Below are 22,167 nucleotides of genomic sequence, written 5' to 3' on the forward strand. Positions count from 1 at the left end.
CTTATTTAAAAATGAGGACTCAGAGGCACAGAGAAATTAAACAACTTGCCTGAAGTCACTCAGCCAGCATCCAGGCCGTCTAGTTTCAGAATCACCAGGCCATGTTGCCTCTCATGATATAAGCTTAGATCTTTACCTGAGAGTCACTTATGTAGCCACTCCAATGGGCTATGTACAGAATATTGGAGCATCTTACTACCTGTCAGAATAAAATACTTTACCTACTCAGACTCAACTCAGGCCGGTCCCTTGCCAACCCCACCCCTCTGTACTAAGCAGACATTGGCGTCAGGGGCAATGGCGGTGGAAGACCTAAAGACTCTGTTCTTTGCTTGCAGTGCCTTGCCAGTTTTCAAATTCCATTCTGAATGCGGCTATTTACACCCAAAATCAAGTAGAGCGATGTTAATTTCACATGCCAGCTCATAGTGCAGACTAATTTTTAAACTAATTTGACATAAACAAGTGCTCTTTGAATGTATATATGTACATTAAAATATATACGTATGAATCCAATGCATTAAAAAAAATGTAAAATCAGCTTAAAAATTCTTTTACAAATGTCAAATAATCATATAAGAGACCTTAACAAAAGAGTCTTTCATGGAATAGATCCACTGTTGACGGTGATGTTAAAAACACCCACCTATTAAACAGGATTTTTTCAATCAATGGAATCCTGCTGCATGTTAAACATACATAGGTATTTTCAACAACAAAACAGGATAATTATCCATATTGACAATCTCGGTGGGGACCCTTGTGGAATGTCTCCTTTGAGAAGAGTTGTATTTGGATGAATCTTCTAAGCCAAGTTAACTGAAAAATATATTTTTGGGGTAGAAGAAGTAAGACAAGGCTATTTGGTGTGTTTTCCACTTAGATATTAAAGAATGTCTCTTTAATACAGTGCTTTTCATTTTACGTATTTTTTTAAACAAAAATTTATTGAGCTACTTCCACATCCTCAGCACCCTGTGAGGCACTGGGGCTAGTGACCATCCTCAAGAAGGCTTCATGTTAGTGGGTTTCAGAAACTCGAATACCTATGCAAGAGAGGATGATGAGTGCTAAAATAGAAGGTATCCACAGAGAGCAATGGTCGCACATAAAAGGGTCCCTAATGCAATCCTGGGACCTCAGAAAAGGCTTCTTGGAGCCAGACTATAAAATTTACTCTAGTTGATGCCAATATGATTATTCCTCTGATCGATAATTAAAAACAGATTTACCTACTGCTTAAGTATTCCCTTGGTTCTTGAGAAAAAATGTGCTACAAAACAAAATGAAACACAAATGTGTGCCCTCAGGAAAGAGGAGGATATTTGTCATGTTTATGGTGACAGGTGGGCATGCATCAATTCATCTAAAAGCTATATCAGTTTATATAGAAATAAGCTGGAGAGAAGCGGGACCAAACCGTACAGTCCTATTTTTTCGCCATTTGGGATGAGAATTTGATTTGTCCGCAGATCCCTGAGATCTGTCTTGATATTGTAGTGCAAGCTGTGTAGAAGCAGTAACAGGGGTATTTACAGTGAGCTCATGCAGGATGCTTCATGGAACACTCCAGTTTTGAGACTCAGAGCCTGATAAAAGATCAGTGAAGGCTGCCAGAAATTCTGCGTTGAAATTGTTTTGCTGACAATGAGACAGAGTATGGTGGTAATTGAACACATGGGCCTAAAATCTAAGCATGGACTAGTCTACAACTCAGGGAAAAGAGTGATTAGCAGACCTAATTCTGTAACTGGTTGAGAGGAAATCTCTTGCAGAGTTTTAAAAGGACTAGAACTGAAATTGTAAAGTTAATTAGAATAAAAAGATTGCTAAGAAGAGCCTCTCGCTCAAGAGCTTTAGAATAGTCCAGTTCTCAAAATTCCCAAAGAATTTCTCAAAGAATATTTCATGGGCACCTGCTTCAGAATCATCTAGGTTCTTATTAAAATTGAGTTTCCTGTCCCAGTACCCAGGCACACTTCTTGCAGGGCAGGACCCTAGAATCTACGTTTCAGGAAGCTCTCTGGGTGACATGTAAATACACAAGGGTTTAAGGACTGCTGATAGCAACAGTCCTAGCAACAGTGGAGAATCTTCTGGATTTTTTGGTTTGTTTTCTTTTGTTTTAGCTCTGGTCAATTGAAATGTCCTGGAATCTGAGGAGAAAGCATTACAGGAGGGACAAGTGTAGTAAATAGCTTCTCCAGTCATGAGTGAAATTTGCACTTCTGTGATTTCCTTTGCAAAAGCCATAAAGTGCCACGGTTTTCCAATCTGCATTTCTGTGGAATTTGCTACAGCTCATAACACTTTGATTGAGAGTAATTACCACAGTGGTACTTCTCAGACAGAAAAGTGTGTCCCACGATTGGCATATCAGTTATAGACATGTACTTATTTTTCTGTTAAACTGCATACTGTATAATGTCGGGTTGCAGAAGCAGAAAAAATAAAGTCATGAATATAAACTAGGTATATTTGGGCCTAATACCCGTGAATTACATGTTTTTGAAGTGATTGATTGACTTATTTTCCAGTGGCGAGGAAATTTAAAACTTTTATGTGTCTAAGGTTTATAATATTGATAATCCCAGGGTTAGAGTGCCTCAAGATGAATAAAATCATCTCCACAATTTTTCTGACCCCCAGTGGCTCTCCCTATGTGAATTTCACTCAGAAAGCTAAATTCTCATGTGTCCATTGGCTAAATTTCAGCCTCTTAATTTTTGTTGGCTAATCCATAGATCAATTTTGGGGAGAAGTCAAAGATTCAGTAGACCCTAAAAAAGTCTTTTTTTTTTAAAAAAAATATATTCTCTTCTCACTATGCTGGTTGCCAATAATATGATCATTTATTATTACCGACAGTACGTATAGCTTTTTACCATTTGCAAACGGCCTTTAGAGAAAAGAATTATATGTTACTTTTATAGAGTTTTAGAGATTCTGCTTTTTAAAAATAATAGCAAGTGCAAAAAATTTGCCGATAACCAGAGGCATCTCTTTGATAAACATTTTACCACTGAAAATTTATTTTCCAGGGACAAAGGGATACGTGAGACTTCTTCTACTTGCTGTAGGGAAATATTCAAATATCAGTAGCAAGAGAAAATTTATTTTCTGGGGCCAGACTGAGAAGCAACCTGAGCATTTGGGAAGTCGGACAATATTGTTAAGTAATCAAGCTTAATGAATTACCTTTTGATATTCCAGAGGCAGAGGTAGTACTTTCACAAAGCCCTTGAGTGACTCTCTTGTCACTTCAAACACATACTGAGTTGAATTATTGTTTAAAAATAAAAAAAAAAAGAGTTGTTTTTTGTAGTTTGCATTGCAACAGTTGATGATGGCAACTTAATTTAGGAGGATTATTCTCAATAACTCTTCCATTTTCTTTCTAAATCCAATTTTCAGTTATGAAGTGTACTTATCTTTCACGCCATTTATTTTCAACCAAAATAATATCGTTAATGGGTTAATGTCTAAGTAGTTGCAATATATATCTTTCTACCAATAATGGACAAGTATTGAAGGGCTGTAATGTAATATTCTTGTTAACTGAGAGAGGCCATATAAGATAATCATAAGTGACCAAATTTAAAATAGGAAGATGTGTGCCAAGACCAGAACTGTTTTACATATTTGACAGACTTTCTATTTTGTTTTGTTTTGGTGGTTTGGAGGGTACTTAAATCTTTCTTTGACTCAGAACAAGATATTAATTTTTTGGGGGGGTAGTTACTTCTCATTTGTTCACCAGAGAAATAGCAGAGTAAAGAGTACAAGAAACATTCAGTGGCCTTTTGATTCTTAAATAATGGGGATCTACAGTATTTTGCTAGAAAATGAGCTAATTGATATGAAATGGATTTTTGGGTCATTTCTAACATGATTTTCTTGGTTGTTCTTGACCTTTATAGATACACAGAGGAGTAAAAGGTTTTGTCCGAGACCTTCAAGGTAACCCAATTGCCAATGCGACCATATCGGTGGAAGGAATAGACCACGATATTACATCCGGTGGGTGCTCTTTGCCGTGATCTGGAGGCTCTAGCAATACATACAGGAGCCCGATTACTTATTATCATAGTTATAAGCAAAAAAATTAAATGCCCGGTATCTCTTTACCTTCTCTCTCCCTGGGCATCTAACTAGTTAAATTTCCTTTGTGGAAGCCATTCAGGTGGTTACTGAGGATGGCTGCTGCATTTAGACACTGGGGGCAGCAGATGGCGCCCTTTCCTCAAGTATCTCCAGAGCCGCGCGGTGGTGCCATCCACTGGCGGTTCTTTGTAGTTCTTGAGGCCAAGGAAAATGAACTCCGTCGTTGGAATACCAGCGTTGCTGACCTCTCATGAAGAGGTGCTAACAAGCAGTTACTTGGTAGGAGTGAAAAGAGTAGGAAAGTAGGTTATTTAGCAATATCGTGTGTCTTAGGATTTCCCATACATTTCTTCATTTAAACCATATGATAAATCCAGACTTATTCAAGGTTAAACAGAATGTTACAAGATTGAGGTTGATGTTAGTTATTTCTCCGTTGAAACCACATTTCGGTTTGCCTAATTTGGACCAAATGATGTATATTCCTAGCAAACCTACCTACTCCTGCACTCATTTTAGTTTAACTGTCATTTGTTGGGATCTTTTCAACAAAATGAATACCTTTTTAGCTATCTTTACATATTTCCAGACCTTGTAATTAATTAACCTTTAACTCATTTTCCAAACCTCTGTATACCATTACCTCTTTCTTAACTGCCACATTTATAACTTGTATTTTAAAAAATATTTAACATTTGTCCTCTAAATTTCCATTTATTCATTCGTTCAACAGTTATTTATCAACGACCCACTAAGCGCCAGCACACTTTTCTAACTATATGTCAGAATCTAACATAGGGAAAAAATATAGGTAGAAAGGAATGAAAGTTGAGGATGGGCTTTGGGACACTCCAGCTTTTCGACGGCAGGGCAATGAGAAGGAAGGAAGTAGCAATGGAGTCTCAGGTGGAGAGAAAAGTAAGTGCATTGTCCTGGAAGCCCGGAGTGTCTCAAGGAGAGAGGGCTAAAAAGTGTCAGGTCAGACGAACTTGTGATTGAACCAGTGTGGAGAATCTTGACACAAACCATTTCAGTGGGGTGTTGGGAGCTCGATCGGGGAGGTACAAGAGAGAATAGGAGGAGAGACACTAGGGATAGAGAATATCCACAAATCTCTCCCGGAATCTTGCTATAAAGCAAAGAGCATAGCTGGGGCGCTAACTGAAAGGAGATGTGGAATTTAGAGGTAGTTGGAAGAGACGGTGATGGGGACTTGTTTTTTTCCAATCGTTTCTATTTTTACAGTGAAGTAAGATGTAAAGCACCCACTGAGAGCGAGGTGAAGAGGAAGTGTTAGAAACGTTGGGAAAAAGGCGAAAGTAAATTGTCCCCTGGGACCTTGCCACTCAAAGTGTGGCCCCCTCCCAGCAGCTGAATCAGAGTCACCCTGCAGCTGGTTAGAAATGCAGAATCTCAGGCCTCACTCCAGAGCTAATGAATTAGAACTTGCATCGTACTGAGTTTCCCAGGGATGCGCACTGATCTAGGAAGATGGGAGAGCGAAAGACTCGCGAGAGAGGGCCTTGGCAGGACGGCAGGACAGTACCAGGACCTATGTAAGGTTGTTGTTTATGAACTAGAGACAGGGCAGCATGGGTGAGTGCTTTCTCCAGCTCCTTGCAGCCACACAGGAGCAGCCATATAGAGTAGAGAGTTGGAAATTATCCAGGGCCGGCATTTGCCAGGCATGAATAACCAGGAGGGAAAAGCAAATGAGGTGAAGGTGTGTGCATGAGAGTGAGTGCGCTGGTGGGCTCTGGACCCCAATCCAGGTTAGGAGGGAACTATGGGTGGGAAGTGAGAGTGTGAACCGTAACTCCGCTTAAGACTTCTCCCGAGAACTTGTTGGAATGCAGCTCCTCGCAGGCACTCTGGACCCATCCATGTATTCTGAATCTTTAGAAATCTAAATTTCAGACAAGCGCCTCAGGGATTCAGGTGCGGCCATCTGGGCCACACTTTATGAAACACCGATCTAGACTTCCTAGCAGGTCTTTGCTTGGCAAGGTGCTTGGAGGGAATCAAAACATTGTGGCAGGTGCTCCGATGACTCCGCTTGGGGACTGTGTGTCTTTTTACCTGTGTTACTTCTGATGTGATTATGGGGATTCATTATTTTAGATTTATCACACAATTTAACGTTAATATCTGTAAAATTGCTATAGGAAATGATGCCCTCTGGAGAGTTTTACACTCTCAAAGGAATTTCGTCAAATTCCGTAAACATCTACTTTAGAAATAGGGACTAGGAGAAGCTGAACTGAGGTATACTGGGTATTCCTTAGCTGGAGTAATTATGCATTTCACTTATGGGCCTTATGATCTGATATTTTGTTTTCCCACAGCGAAGGATGGTGATTATTGGAGATTGCTTGTACCAGGAAACTACAAGCTTACAGCTTCGGCTCCGGGCTATCTGGCAACGACGAAGAAGGTGGCCGTTCCTTATAGCCCTGCTGTTGGAGTAAGTGATCATAGCAGCTGAGATTTATTAAATACTTAGCATGTGTCAGGCCCAATTAAGTGGCTTATATTTAATCTTCACAATAACCTTACAAGGTAGGTACCATTATCACCCCCATTTAACAGACGAGAAAACCAAGTCCTAGCAAAGTTGAGTGACTTGATCAAGTGCTCATTGGTTGATTTAATACCATTCATTATGAAACTCTGTTATTGTTTCTTTATTTTCGAAGAGCTCCACAATAAAATCAAATAAAATCTAAAAACATTAATCTTTTTTTATTTTTGCCACATTGATTTCAATGAAATGAGATTCTGTTCCATTTATCTTTTTATCTCTAGCATATAGTAAAATACTTTACTCAGTGAGTATTTAGAAAAATAAATTATGCCTGCAAAGTAATTTCAGGCATTAACTAAACATTTATTAAGCACATTGTAAGAGCAAGACCCTCTATGTTAAGCGCTATCAGAAACTATACTAAATTTAAGTGGATACCACTTATTTTCCTAGGAAGGTGAAGGCGATGAGACCAAAACTTCTCTTAGGGCAGGATTTTACTACTATCTTTGTATATATTACCAGAACCAGGTGGTGGCTTACAAGGTTTTCAATCAAAAGGCTTACTTGAAAAGAATTCATTGTACTTTTGTTTATGCACCCAAAGTTTGGAGTAGCAATGCTTAGGTTTTGCAAATGAAACATCTTGAATTTTTAACTGGTGCTTTGGTTTCGATTGTGTGCATGTGTACATTAGGCTGTGTTATATTAAAATGGAAAGGTGAATTTGGGCAAATGAAACCTGGAAAAAGGCAGCTCCAGAAACAGGTTGTGAAAGTTTCAACGATTTCGATCCTTAGCCTTTCTAGCACGTGTTACTTTAAGGAGGTAGCGAGTGTCATCGTGTTCCTAAATAACCAGGGGTTTCAGTAGCCAAATCGGGGAAGTTTTAGTTCCATCCATGATGGGGGCATAGATATCAGGAGGGGCTGGGGTTGGGGGCTGCGTCTTTTGAATATCCTTTCTGCAGAAGTGTGTGGATTCTCCATGGGCCCGACGAGGATGCCCAGTTCACAAGGAGAGTTGAGTTCCTGGGCCGCTGGCATCTCTGATGGTTCGGAGATGTGTGTTGCCATCACTTTCTTTAGCAGATTCAAAATTCTGGAAAGCAGAACCCTGTGGCTTGGAATGCCGGACACTGACTGCATTCTTTCATATTGCTCCAGCGATCAGGAGAAAATTCAAGATTGACAGGAGAAGCCCAGTGATTATTCAAAGGCAGAAAATTAATTATAGATTACATCTTTTTACTGGGGGCGAGACTGCCTTTAAGTAATCTGTCTTGAAATAATCTGCTTTTAAATAATTCTACAAAGCTATTAGATCAAAGCACATTTCAAACATAATGTCTTTTGATTGTTTTTTTTTTCCCCCTGAAAATATCTTTTATCATGAGAGATTTTTTTAGGATATACTTTAATTTAGGTGGCTATAAACCCTAAAAGTGCTCTTATTTATTTTTTTTTAATTCCAGCTTTAAAAGTACATATGCACTTTTATAACAATATATTCCTGATTTTTCTCTTTCAGGTTGATTTTGAACTAGAGTCATTTTCTGAAAGGAAAGAAGAAGAAAAGGAAGAATTGATGGAATGGTGGAAAATGATGTCAGAAACTTTAAATTTTTAAAAAACTTTTAATCAGCTGCTTTTATTCTATCTATATAATGTAGTATGATGTCATGTGGCCGTTTTCTTTTAGATTTTGTGCAGTTAATATTTGACATTGATTTATTTTTTAATCATTTAAATATTAGTAGACATTACTTAAAATAAGTAATTAGATTCTTAGATAAAATATAATAACTTGGTCTATCTCTTCTCTTATATAACATTAATTTTCCTTCATATATTACATAAAGCATTGTAGGAAAGATTTAAGTGATCTTGGCATCTTAGACTTAAATGCAATATTCCACATTATTTACAATACAGAACTTTTTGAGTAAGTCTAGCTTTTGAAAAGAATAAAGTTCTTATAATGTAATTGGTGATGTTGTCACATGATGAATGCCATTGAGAAGGTCAACAGCTGTAATTTGGAGTTGTAAGCATTATACTGAAAGATTTAAATAGTTCAGTATAAATTGTCATTTGTCTTTTGTGCTGACTAGCTATATAAGCATGATCTTGTTAATGCTTTTTTGATGGAAAGGAAATGTAAATGTTTAGCAAGAGGTTTTATGAAAGGAATGGAAATTAACTTCTTGCTTGTACGCACGGGGACTATCCTGCTGTATTATTCAGCCTGTTAACACTACTTCAAAGTTTATGGTTTTCTCTTGGTTGTAGATTGGCTCAGAATTGCATTCTAAATGAATAAAGATTAAAAAAAAAATACTCCCATGGTCTGTATTTTAATTCTTTCTAATTTTTGGTCTAGAGTTGTGGTCTTGTGATAAAAAAAAAAAAAGGAAAGGTATCCCCTTGATAGTGGCCTCTCATTGGTTCATTCTCTATAATTTTATGTTTATTAACTGACTGCTGTATGCCAAGCACAGTGCAAGCTCTGTGTCTATTATTGTGGTGGACAAAAGGTTCCGATTCCTTGGATCTTATGCTCAGTTGTGGACACAGACTTTAAATAGCCACACAGATGAATATGTACTTATGCACTGTGATGAGCGAAATGACAGGAAAGAAGAGTGTGTAGAGAGAGAGAGTGTCAGAGCAACTTGAATTAGACTGGATGAGGGGACTCAGGGATGGACTGTCAGTGCATATAAACCCAGACCTAAAATGCAAGTAAGTGTGAGCAATGCAGAGTGACTGAGTGTAGGGGTGTGTTGTGTGTGTATGTGTGTGTGCGGTTGATTAATGTTCCAGGTACAGGCTGTTTTTTGTTTTTGTTTTTTAAATAGTGTTAACTCTTGGAATAATAGACTCCCAAATGTATAACGGCTTAAGCACGATAAAGCTGTATTTCTTACTCAGGCGACTGTACGGGGCAGAAGACAGAAAGATAAGATGGCTTTTCTGCCCACAGTCATGCTGGGATGCATTCTGACAGAAGATCTACCATCTTCTACATTTGGCTGCCAAGGTTGCATGGTGGTCATCTCGGATGACCACTGCGGATGATGGGAGAGAGGCAAGAACGTGGAAGAGCATTTGGGGACGTCCTTAAGGGCCAGGCTTGGGAGTGGTGAATAGTCTGCCGGCGTCACAGCGCCCGGAAGCGGGTTTCCTGGCCACAGTAATGCAGCAGAGCCCGTGAAACGGAGTCCAGCAGCACACGGGTGAGAGGTATCACACGGGTGACAGGAAGACAGTCTTTGGTGAACATTAAACTGTATTTGCCAGGTAGAAGGAACAGCAGGTACAAGGCGTGGGGTAATAAACAATGTGGCTGGCTGGAGGCCAAAAGAAGGACAGAATGACTGAAGCAGAGAGACGTGGGAAGCGAAGCGGGGAGTCGAGGCCAGGAGAGTGGACAGGGATGAAATCATGCAGGACCCTGTGGACCAGAATTGAGAATTTAGGATTTTGTTTTTAGAACCCCTGAATACCCTGAAGCTAGGAAGAGACATGATCTAATTTACGCTTTAAAGGTCATTCTGGCTGCCGCGTAGACAATAGAAGCAAGAGTGGGATCTCGTCAGGCAGCCAGTGCAGGGGCCAGCAGAGCAGTGACGCGGCTCAGGTGGTGGCAGGAGAAATGGGAAGAAGTGGGTGGGCTCATGATCCATTTCAGAGATAGAACCGACGGGTCTCGGGGAGGGATTGCAGGTGGTGATGGAGAGGCAGGGGTCAAAGAAGACATCATGTTTCTAACTCGAGCAAATGGGTCCATGGTATGTGGCATATTGGAGAAGCAGCAGCCTGGAAAAGGTGAGAAGAAGAAGAGTTCCAACAAGGGCGACGTTAAGCTTGAGATGCCTGTGCTCGCGAGATGCACAAGCGGAGGTGCCGAGTGCACTGTTGGCTGTGCTACGAGTGAAGCTCTAAAAGAGGCCTAGGATTGGAAAGAGAAATTCGTGTATAATCGACATGTAAATAAGGTGACTACGTTATTTAATCGCCCAAACTGGGGCAGTTTTAAGAATGAAAGGGGGACAGCTGATTATGCCAGCACACCAGGTATGATCCAGAACTGTCAGGGCAAGCTCGGAGTAGAGTCACCTACATATAGAAGTCATTTAACATCCTCTAGGAGGAGCCATAGTTAGAAGAAAGATGAGATCAGGCCTGAGCTCTGAGGAACTTCAGAATTTTGCTCCTTGTGGTTTATAGAGGACAGGAGAAGTTGAACTATGTTGTAGTAAGAAGCAAGCTTAAAACTTAGTGGTTTAACTTAATAATTCATTTTTCACAAAAAGTCTGTTGGTCCATGTAACGCTCCAGGAAGTTTGTCTTACATGTAGTGACTCGGCAATGCAGACTGTTTCAGCCTCGTGTCCTGGTCGCTGGAGGAGATACCTGGAGTCACTTCCGTCCACAGCTCATCGGCCAGAGCTAGACACGCAGCTTTGTTTTACCACAGTGTTTGGCGAGCGACACTGTCACCGCCATAGTCTTCCCTTCTGGTCCCTAGCATAACTTTACTTTCCTTTTCTGAAATATAAGTTTCATTTAACCCCCCTCCACCGGGGAGGCAACTTAAAGTCACATCAAATCAAGGCTTTGAGCTTCAAGTTCGGGGGTTCGCGTGATCTCACAATAGCTTCTGTATCAGGTCCGCATATGGCCACTCTGGCTCCAGAAACCTATGAACTAAAAAGACAGGTTGTATGCATCCTTCACGCCCCACATATAATGGTAGAATAGGGTCAAGATGACATCAATAAACACTGCATTTGGAACAGAAGAGGTGCACAGAACTCACTGGTCTGCAGCAACTCTGAAATCTCACTGAGCAGGTATTTCATAGGCCTCCTCCTCTCTTGGGGATGGAGAATGTTCCTGGTTTCAGAATTGATTCTATACTCTGAAAAGCACTCCTTTCCCTCCACGACCATGGCCTTACCCTCTCGAACTCCTCTCTCATTCACTTAGGACCCCCTGGCGTGGCTGCCCCATTTGGAATGTGAGATCTCTGTAGTCACTGCAGAAGAGGGAAGCTGAGACTGAAGAACCAAGAACAGATTTTTCGTTGCCTTAGTCTGCAAGTGACACATATAAGCCTCGTTCACAATTCACTGGCCAGGACTAGTCACATGGCCTCACCTAACTGGACAGGATGCAGCAAGTATGGGGGGTGGGCAAGTAGAATGTGTTTAAGACCAAGTCGATGGCCAATTCAGCAGTTAGAGGGAAAGTATTATTATTTCCATGTAGTCTTGTCCTTGAGACCATTTGTGGTTATGATACAGGATTTCAAAAGTCTCCATTACCCTGGTAATGCTCTCACCATCTCTACATGCCCCAGTTTAATCTAATGAAGGGTCTAGAACTGAGTACTGTTGAGAAGGAAACTCCTTTCATTTGGTCAGTGTTGAAGGTTTCTGTGTTGAAGGACCTCCACTGGAATGACTGACTCCTGGCCTCTAGTCTTAACCCCTGACCCACTCCTTCCTAGAGAGAAGTCAGGCGATTACAGGTGAGCTAATTGTTAAGTGATGACAGGTGAGCGAAGTGGGTGGACCAGCTCTATCAAAGGATAGTAAGCTTTCCTTTCCCCAACCTTCCCTGCTCCAGGCAGACGCAGCTCCAGATTCTCCCGTGGGTGCTGAGGTAGGCTTTGGGCGTGTGTGCTTGGATGGAGGAAGGCTTGTGGGCGTAGAGTGTTAATAGGCTCTTTGGTCCACAGATTTAATGTCACTTTCTCCAGTTAGTTTATCAATAATAAAGCTGACAGTTTAACCTCTGTCTATTGGTCTCCTATGTCTTATTTTTCAACCGGTTCTGAACTCAGAAATGGGAGGAATGGGTATTATATGTTAAACCTCTAAAATCTTTAAGAGGTATAATACAATCATACTTCAGGTGTGGCAGTTTTTGTTTGTTTGTTTTGTTTTTTTTTCCAAAAGTAAAGCGGGACCAGCACGTCCCGCATTGTGAACACTGTACTTCTCTTAATACAGCCCAAGATGATACTGGCATTTTGGGAGGCTATGCCGCATTGTTGCTTTGTATAAACTTAGTATAAAATGAAAACTCTAAGGCTTTTGCTTTGGTTTGAAACTGGAGGTTAGAGCAGACAAGAACTTGGAGAGTCTGAGAGCTGTGAGTTAAAGAGATCTGGATTATGAACAACAGGGCCAAAATGTTTTAGGTAACAGAAATCTGAAAGGGAGGGGACTGGGCAGTTGATTTTAATGAAATAATGAACACATTGTGAACTTTGCCCCCCCATCATTGCCAATGCAAATCAGACATATTACTGTGGAAGAAATAGCTAATCTCAACTCACATTTTGATTTTCGATTCTTCACATAAACAAAGATAAACATTACTTGCAGGGAAATACAAACTTTGATATTCATATTTTATTTATGCAACTTCTGAAATCTTTCCATCATTTCACATTGTGGGAGGCTTAAAAACCATCATTTGTTCCAACATATGACTCAACTTCTCTTTTCACAATTCTCATAAGGATTGTCTTCTGTGGTTAGGGCTGGATGGCATTTGGAATTTCTGCCTCAGAAATGTCAAGATAGAATATGTCCGGACTTTTAGGTCTCACTTTGTCAATATACTGCATCCTAGTTTTGCTGTTCTTAGGTAAACACCATTTTAGTTACAAATATTCTGTTTCTTTACCCTTTATTTCTTTCTATAGACAGTCAGCTTGTGAATCAATGCAGTTATAATGTGGGTTTCTAACGTAATACATGCTTTAGTTTTAGGTGATTAATTGAAATCAGTGCAAAATTCTCTGAGAATCGGTGTTCTTAAAAACAGGGCAAAGATTTGACTTGAGTGGGTTAAAGGTCATCGGCACAACCAGGCTGGTAGTGAATGTAATCTGTAATGCTTCAGGCAAGGAAAAGCACCGCGATGAAGCTTACTGGAAATTTCTAGGGGCCACAGCCTGATTTTGTAGGTTGCTGTACTTTCTTCTACCTCTTCTAGTTTTTAACCTACCTTAGCTCTTTCAGTATTTTGTCCCCTTCCTTTTAGTCATTCTTTTCTTTTGGAGATACATTCAGCAAAATGCTCACCCTGTGGTGTCTACTGAGAGGTGAAGAGCACATTGCCATGGTCTCCAGCCATGGCCGCCATCATTGTCATCACTGTCAACACCATCACCATAATCATCACCATGACTGAGCACGTATCTCGTGCTACACTCTGTGCTAGAAACTCGAAATGCAGTCTTTTGAAGCACAACTTATTATACTGTAAGATAGGAAGTGTTGCAGCATTCCTACTTAACAGATTCCTACTTAAGAAAAAGACTCAGAATTTAAATTCCTCACTTCACCTAGCTAGTAAGTGGCAGACCAAGATGAAAACTTCCATGTTCCTGACCCCAAGTCCATCCTGTTACCTCGCTTCTTTAGCATGACCTGGAAAAAGGTGTATTCTTACCAATTAATATCTTCGCTTTATATCTTTTGACTACTTCACATCTGCCGATCTCTATACTTTGGGTTCTGGGCAATATTTATTACCTATTCTGAAATAAGTCCCTTTAAAGATAATTTAAAAACACTTTGCGAATAAGTGCAATAAGCTCCTGTATTATAGCTTCTTGCCACGTGGAATTATCATGAACCCAGTTTGATCCAGTTTCCTGTAGACATGTGATGTCTGGCAAAGCTGTTAAGTGTGGCTCTGACGTTAATGCTGTGAAGAGATGTGTTTCGAGATCTGCCAGGGCACCGCCGGTAGCGTGGAGCGGATGGGGGCAGCGAGAAGAGGTGGGCCTGGCGTCAGAGCTGCCCCTCATTCCTCCACTTACTCCATGGGGCAGCAGTGTCCTGGGAAACTGACTAGCTGAAGGTTCTGGCTGCAGAAGTTTTGTATTGAAGTTATGGTGAAGGTGAACTACAGCAGAGGTGGGCTGGGAGGGCATAAAATGAAGTATTATGGGTCCTGAAGTCAAATGGAAAATTGACATAGACAATGCTCCAATAAAGGAATAAATAAGGGGCACAGACCCTGAGCTTTAAGGAGGCTATCTATGTGTAGTGAGGCTTCTGCTCCTGGACAAAACTTCCTGGTCAGTCTATAATCCTGGAAGGAAGGCTGGCAAAGAGGGGCCGTGGTGCACATATTAAATAAATTAATATATGTGAGCAATTAGAAAACTGCCTGGCATGTAGCAAGTGCTTGTAATTGTAATTATTATTATTATTACTCAACAACATGTTATTACTGCTCAAAGATGTAGTATTTTTATTTCTCAAACATGTGGTATTATTTTTATTACTGCTGCTATTATTGTAAGGTAAGTTAGGACATTTGGTACCGAGAAACTGGGACCATAAAAGAAATCCAGGTAAAAGAGCCACAGGTGGGACCAGTGCTTGAAAATGAAGTAAAAACCTAGTTATCAGAAGAGCTATGGTGTAATATTTGGGTATAGATAAGCTCTTGTTGCTTATATACATATGTGTACACACATACATACACATATGACATTTAAGATCTATGTTATATCATGCTCTGTCTAGGCACCTGCAGTTAACTTGAGTCTGCTGATGGCATTCAGTGGAAAGCAAAGACAACTATGGACCTCATGCAAAAAGGTATTCTTTGGTAATCATTTTAGTATCAACTATGGTAGTATTTGAATAACTTAAAATATTATTTAAAATAAATATTTATATTTTTCTACTCACTGTTGTGTTTAACCAGCAACTGTTTAATATTAAAGCTGGAATGATAAAATAAGAGAGAGAAAACCATAATGAATTTATATGTCAAGATTTGTGAGGCTATTGTCCAACCTGCATTGTGAAAACTGGGTCTTTCTGAAATAGTAACACCTGTGCATCTACGTGGAGATGACAGGGGTAAAAGATGGAGGGTACAAACTTTCAGGTATAAAACAAATAAGTCCTGGGAATGTAATGAGCAGTATGTGACAGTACTTAACAATACTGTATTGTGAAGTTGAAAGCTGCTAAGACAGTAGATCTTAAAAGTTCTCATCACAAGGAAAAAAAATCGTAACTATGTGTGATGACAGATGTTAACTAGACTTATTGTGGTGATCATTTCACAATATATACAAATATTGAATCATTATATTGTATACATGAAAATGATATAATGTTATATGTCAATCACTTACCAATTAAAAAAAAGGATAGAAGATAGAGGGACTTTGCCCAGAAGTTGAGGGCGATTGGATGGGAATATCTACCCACTGGGATTTATCGAAAGAATGACTGTGTGCTGAGAGAGGAGAGGGCACATTGTGGCAGGTGAGCAGTGTTCCACCATTCAATTATAGATCAAATCAGAGCCTTATCAACAGCAAGAAATCTGACATATTTAGAAAACTTAATGGGAGGAAATCACTGACTGATGAAATAAACATATATAACCCTCCTTTTTAACTTTATAAACATTTAAAAATTTACCAACCGCAATTACTGCAAAACTGGGAGAAATATGATCTTTTTCTTGTATTTATTTTCTAGGTAATTTTTCGGAATTAAATTGTTACTGGTTCTTTGTCTTAAGATTGATCTGGCTGAAATCCTATTGATAGACTTAAGAAAACTGACTAATTAATAACACATTTAATGCATTACTAAGAAATCACAGTTGGTGAGCATAAAAACAATATATAACATATGTACAAAATATGAAAACCAGAAAATGACATGACTTTTTTGAATAGTTGAATCAGTGGTTGAGTTAGTCAGGTTTCAAGAGTTTGAATATCATAATAATGCATTCTTCTTATTGTCCTGATTAGATGACTTACAATTTTCCAGTGAACCCTTGGCTAAAAGTGCTGTTTCTTCTTACCCATATTTACACTAATATTTATTCTAGAAATGCCTGAAAAATCAGCCCTGACACTACCAGGCTCACTTCCATTCCTTGCCCTTACAATGAAACTAGCCAATGAAACTCTAAAAGCAGCTGCCCATAGTCATTTGCCTACAGCTATCCTTTGCTCCAGAAACTTGACTGCAGCCTTTCTTCTGTGTTTATTTTAAACCTTAAATTTGAAAAGCAAGATGGTGAGAAAATAGCCTTGAGTCTAACCAGGGCCTCATAAATTTGTTGCTATGGCTTATCTGGCTTCAAGAACCACTGTTGTGGGATTTGGAGTCTGGATAGGGAAGCTTAAAGCAGTAGGTGGTGCAGCCTTTTTCGCTTTAACCCTAAAATATATTTCATTGTGCATTAAATACACAGAGCTATTTCAAAGCCAAGTATGTGTGTAATTAAATAAGAAAGTGCCAGCTTTATATGCACACCTCAAGGTCCAGACCACCACATGCGCTCTTTGTCAGTCTACGGGAGGCGCCAACAAACTGAGCATACAGGCAGATGTGAAAAGCAGGATTAGATGCTGGATTTTCGGTTGAGTCCTTTGCCAAGTGAATGGTCTTGCAGGCTCCTGTCTGCACAGACTTGGTGGTGTTATCGCTTCTTCCTTTAACTCCCACACAGAAGTGAGAACACGCCCCTGGCGGTCAGAGCATGACGCTCTAAACTCTAACTCTTTAACAACTGTGAACCATCCATCCACATCAGGGGTACGTGGCCTACTTATATGATTGGCTAGTATGTATTGACAGATTCTTTGGGATTGCACGTAAACAACAACAACAAAAATAGAAAAGTAGAAAGTCTTTTTTTTTTTTCTCTTCATTTAGGATTCACTTTCAAACCCAGCGTCGTTATTTTTTAGTTTTCACAACATAACACGTGGTGCCCTTTCCTCTTGCATTTCTACTTCTCTGTTTTCCTGATCAACTGTCTCTCAAATACATTTTATCTGTCACGAGCTTCCATAACTTCCTTTTACCTGTCATTTTTTCTTCACTTCTGCCTTTTCTATCTTCCTTTGCATTCTCTCCCTCTGCCTCCCTGGCCCTCTCCGGATCACCAGGAAAGCAGCTGAAGTCAAGCATGTAGACTCTCACCTTCCTTCTCCTTCCCACAGGCCCTCCTTCGAGAAGCGTCTTCCTTAGTCCCAGTCTTTCTCTGGGCAGCTTGCTCTCTAGAGAAGCCCCCGTGACCTTCTCCACAACCCTTACGACAACCCCAACCCCGATCTTGACCCCAAGAGCCCAGATCCTAATTCTGGAGCCTGCCCTGGCTTATCCGAAACTGGGTCTCCTGAATGAAATGCAACTTTCGTGAAGAATTATGTTGCTTCCCTCACCATTGGCAAGTAGGAGAAACTGCAACCAAACTGATGAAGCATTGGGAAGGATGATCTCAGATCAGGCTGTGTGGCAGAGCGTAGGAAGAGCCTTGGACGAGGCTCAGAACACCTTGGACGAGGCTCAGAACAACTGCAACTGGTGGAAGAACAAACTAGGGGAACTTGGCCCCTTTCTGAACTTTGGTCTCTTCATCTTTAACTATATGATGGTATAGTTGCTTTAAGATATTTATTAAAGTTCTTTCCCTAACAATCTCATAAGTCAACGAAAAGGACATTTCCTATAGCATGTAAGGGAAGGCCGAAATGGAAGGCAACTAAAATCTTTAGGCTGGGATATTGAGTTCGTTTCGGTCAACGTGCACTGTGGCTCAGAAATAGCTTTGTAACTGCCAACAAAATCTGGACAGAAAATATTATGACTCGTAATTGTCAGTAGTGTTGACTCCCTGAGCAAGATGAGCAATCAAGTTCCTAGACATACTCCCTCCACCACCACACCCCTCCCAGAGTGAGTCTTAGGAATGTCAAGAAGCTTCTGAGGCTGATGGAGAAGCTTCAGGGGGAAAGAAGTCAGTGAAAACTGGTGCCGATAATGAAGGGCATAGCAAAGTCAAGAGGGAGCAAGGTGGGGGTAGGGATGCCGCGGTTGGTGTTGAATTTAAGCTGGGATGATGCTCTGAGCCCAACAATATCCTGCTCTCCCTTTCTCTCTCCAAGTCTCTAAATCTCTATCTCTGTCTCCATCTCCAGTTCCATCTCTAGAGCCAGCTATGCTCAGGAGCTGTTAGCACTTCATTCAGTATCAATCACATCTGCTGAGACTGGAGGGACCAGAGACTGAGAGAAGAGGACGGGTGGGCAGATGGTGCCACTTCTGCCTTTGTCTACGCTCTGTATTAAATAGACTGGCTTCTTTCTTTTTTAAGAACCTTGCAGTAAGAATGCCCAGTTCTTAGAGAAAGCTGAAATAAGCTGTCTTAAAACTTCTCATTAGAGCTTACAGGGCATTTTGAAGTAGTTTTCCGGCTTACTTATCAGATAATGTTGAAGAACAAATGAAATTAATGTGAAAAGCTACTCTGCTATTCATATATATAAGATTACGATGCTATATATTTCTGTGTGTGTGCACGGTAACAGCAAAACAGTTAAGATGCAATCAGGGGAAATTGTGTATAGTTGCTTGGAAAAAGTATTCCTGAGTTTTAAAAGGAATATTCATTTTTTTTTTCTTGCAGTAGGTCGTTTCGCTCAAAGACAAAAGCAAGTATACGACAGTATCCACGTGAGAAAAATACACTGCCTCAAGCTGCTTTGTGGTGACATGTTGCTACAAATATGCTTCACAGTATTAATGCTCTTTGTATAGTTCAGATCTTACATCCTTTTAGCTTGAAAATATTGCCATTTATGTAAACTTCTGATCATTTTTGAATGTCAGACTTTGCTCTGTTCTTGCAAGTTTTTTCCCTTCCTTACTTTTAAAGACCATCGTTTAGGAGACAAGGGCTAGGCCAGAGGATGCTGATTAGCCAGTGACTAAATATGGCAGGATGCAAACATAAACCTAAACCCACAGCAGGCTTTTGCTGCTAGCAGGTAATAGTTGATGCTTGCTGTTTGCTGGAAGTCACACTTCAGAGGGAGTTCTTTTCACTTTTCTTTTCCCTTCTCTCCATATGTACACATTGCTGACGCCCCGCAGGAAGTGCTTAGCCCAGCGCCTGAGTCATCATAAGTACTCAATAAACGCCACCTCTTGGTTGCCTCCGGTTTATTTTGGCATCCTTTGAAATGTGAATTACAGAATGTGTGAAGGAAAGCATCACAGAATCTGTCAGGGAAATCGGCCTTGGCTGTGTACGCAAGGCCTGGAAGAAATGATGGGACAGCATGAGCTCAGGTCGCAGCCGTCAGAGGTCATGAGGGAAAGCAGCTGAACATTCTCGGCTCTTCCCCGCCCTGTTTCGTTCGGGGTGACCCGGGTTTCTTTGGAAGCTCCCTTGAGAGAACCAGAGTCCGTTGGCTTCGGCGAGCACGTGTGTCCTCTGAGCTCTAAGACAAACAGTGATGAGAGAAAAGGATGAGCGTAAGAAGCAAACCAAATAAAGGGGCAAACAAAGTTATAAATTTTGTACAAGGGTAAGAACTGGGATGTTTCAGAACTGTTTTTAAGGCTGTTAGAGGGCAGACTTTGGTAAGAGAAGTGACTGCTCTGCAATGGGTTTTCACTACACAGGTGTTAGGTAGAAGCCACCCAATGTTCCCTACGAACACCTTTCGGGCACCCTGAAATGGCCTTAGTTGCTCTTCTCTAATCATGAGTGAGGGCCCAGAGTGTAGATTGCTGACTGGGAGAGGGATGAGTCCCACAAAGCACATGGGCTCTGGGGTAGGACATCTCCGGGTTCAAATCCAGGCTCGGCCACTTCAAAACTGTGCGTTGTTTGGCAAGTTATTTGATCTCTCAGAGACTTCCTTTCATAATCCAAAACCAAAACCAAAAAACACCTCCTGTGCCTGGTTTTTGTGAGAACGGCTTGAGATAAAGTATACAAACCCTTTGCTTACAGACACTGATTAATGTCTTTTTTTCTGTACAAGTTCATAATTTAGGGAAGCAGTCTTCTGCCTTTTTAAAAGACATATGATAAGTTAAAACAAACATAAGTATGTTTACAGAACTATGTAACCAGCTTAATTTACATAAAATAATAGTAACATTTCTTAAACACACAACCGAATAGTGAAAAATCCAGGCTTGTTCTGGCCAAATGAAGAAGAAAACAAATATAGAGCAGGGATTTTTCTTCTTATTTACAAAACAAGGAAATGAAGACCAGAAGCCTGAATCTGTCTTGATAATACTATTTGGCAAGTCAAGAAAAATAAGAGTTCCATTTAGCATTTAGTTGCAATTTGATGTGCTTTTATGAAAGTAGATTTTGGGTTAGTTTTAGAATTTTTATATAAGATCAGCCATTCATTTTTCCAGAGATCTCATCCAGTCGGGAAATGTCAAAACTCAGAAGTGAGATGAGAGGGTTATTCTGGGACAAAGTAGGGATGAGATGGAGGATCTTGAGACTCAGGTGGCAGTAATAATAATAATTGTCATGGTAATAATAATAATAATTAATAATAATAACTGGTATTAGCAGATAAGTTACTGTGTGACAGGGAATGTGTTAAGCACATTTCCTACATTGTCTCCTCTTTTACTTTCCCTAGCAAATCTGGATACTATTTTTGATCCCTATTTCACAGATGAGGAAACCGAAGCGCAGTTAAAAATGCTATTGATTAACAAGTGATGGGTGGACCATGGAGCGTATGTTTGTAGTCCTGAGTGAGAAATAGCCATCAAGTGTCTCTGAGATGGGCCCTTATACTCCTTCTAATAAACTTCATTAGGGTTAATGTGGGTTTGCTCATCGTTTCTGCAGTTATAAATTATTTTTCCATCTTACATTCTTAGAATATTCCTTTAATCAGGGTTTCCCAACATCAACACTATTGATATTTTACAATAAATAATTCTTTGTTGTGGGGAGCTGGTTTGCGCATTGTAGGGTGATGAGCATCATCCTTGTCATCTGTGTGCTAGATACAAGCAGCATCCTCAAATTCTGACAATCAGAAACATCCCTAGATTTTGTCAAATGATTCCTGGGAGGCAAAATAGCCCTACTGAGAACTATTGTTTTAAGCTTAGAAAAGCTTCTAATACAATCACAAAACTGTCATCTACAGTGTAGTTGTAAAACATCTTGTATTGCCTTGGTACTGGTCATCTACAGTGGACAGCACCATAAAATGTGTGAATACACGTGAACACTAGTGACAGTGCCCTTTCCATTCAAAAAAGAAAACTCATCTCTCTGAAATTATGCTTCTGAGGTAGTTTCTCATGTGCCATGTTTTCTCTGAAGCCTAGTAACACTTGCATGTTAATGCAGGTACAGAGTCTATCATCTATTGTGTACATGGGCTACTATAATAAATTACCTCAAAGCTGGGAGGCTTAAAACAATAGATAGTTATCATGTCATTGTTCTGAGGAATAAACTCAAAATCAAGGGATAGGCAGGGCCATGGTCTCTTCAAAGCCTCTGGGCGGAGGATCCTTCCTTGCCTCTTTCCAGGTCTCTGGCAATCCTAGGCGTTTCTTGGTTTATAGACGTATCACTCGGTTTATAGATGCATCCTTGTGCTGACTATTTTCTGTTTATCCTTCCAGACCCACTCTCCATTTTTCATGCTTTGTTCTGAACTGCATCCATGGCCTC

At 40.2% G+C, this 22,167-nt stretch overlaps 1 protein-coding gene across 1 annotated transcript in view; it reads left to right on the forward strand.

Moving 5' to 3' along the window:
* The window catches only part of CPE (carboxypeptidase E), an 85,448-nt gene extending 76,481 nt beyond the window's left edge, over positions 1-8,967 (forward strand). The window contains exons 7-9 of the mRNA XM_039876315.1: positions 3,921-4,020; positions 6,450-6,568; positions 8,159-8,967. Of these exons, the coding sequence (XP_039732249.1) occupies positions 3,921-4,020; positions 6,450-6,568; positions 8,159-8,257 (318 nt within the window). The 3' untranslated portion in view covers positions 8,258-8,967. The remainder of the gene's footprint in view (positions 1-3,920; positions 4,021-6,449; positions 6,569-8,158) is intronic.
* The last annotated feature ends 13,200 nt before the right edge of the window (positions 8,968-22,167 follow it).

Source organism: Pteropus medius, unplaced genomic scaffold, assembly GCF_902729225.1.
Source record: "Pteropus medius unplaced genomic scaffold, Ma_sr-lr_union100, whole genome shotgun sequence".
NCBI classification, from domain to species: domain Eukaryota; kingdom Metazoa; phylum Chordata; class Mammalia; order Chiroptera; family Pteropodidae; genus Pteropus; species Pteropus medius.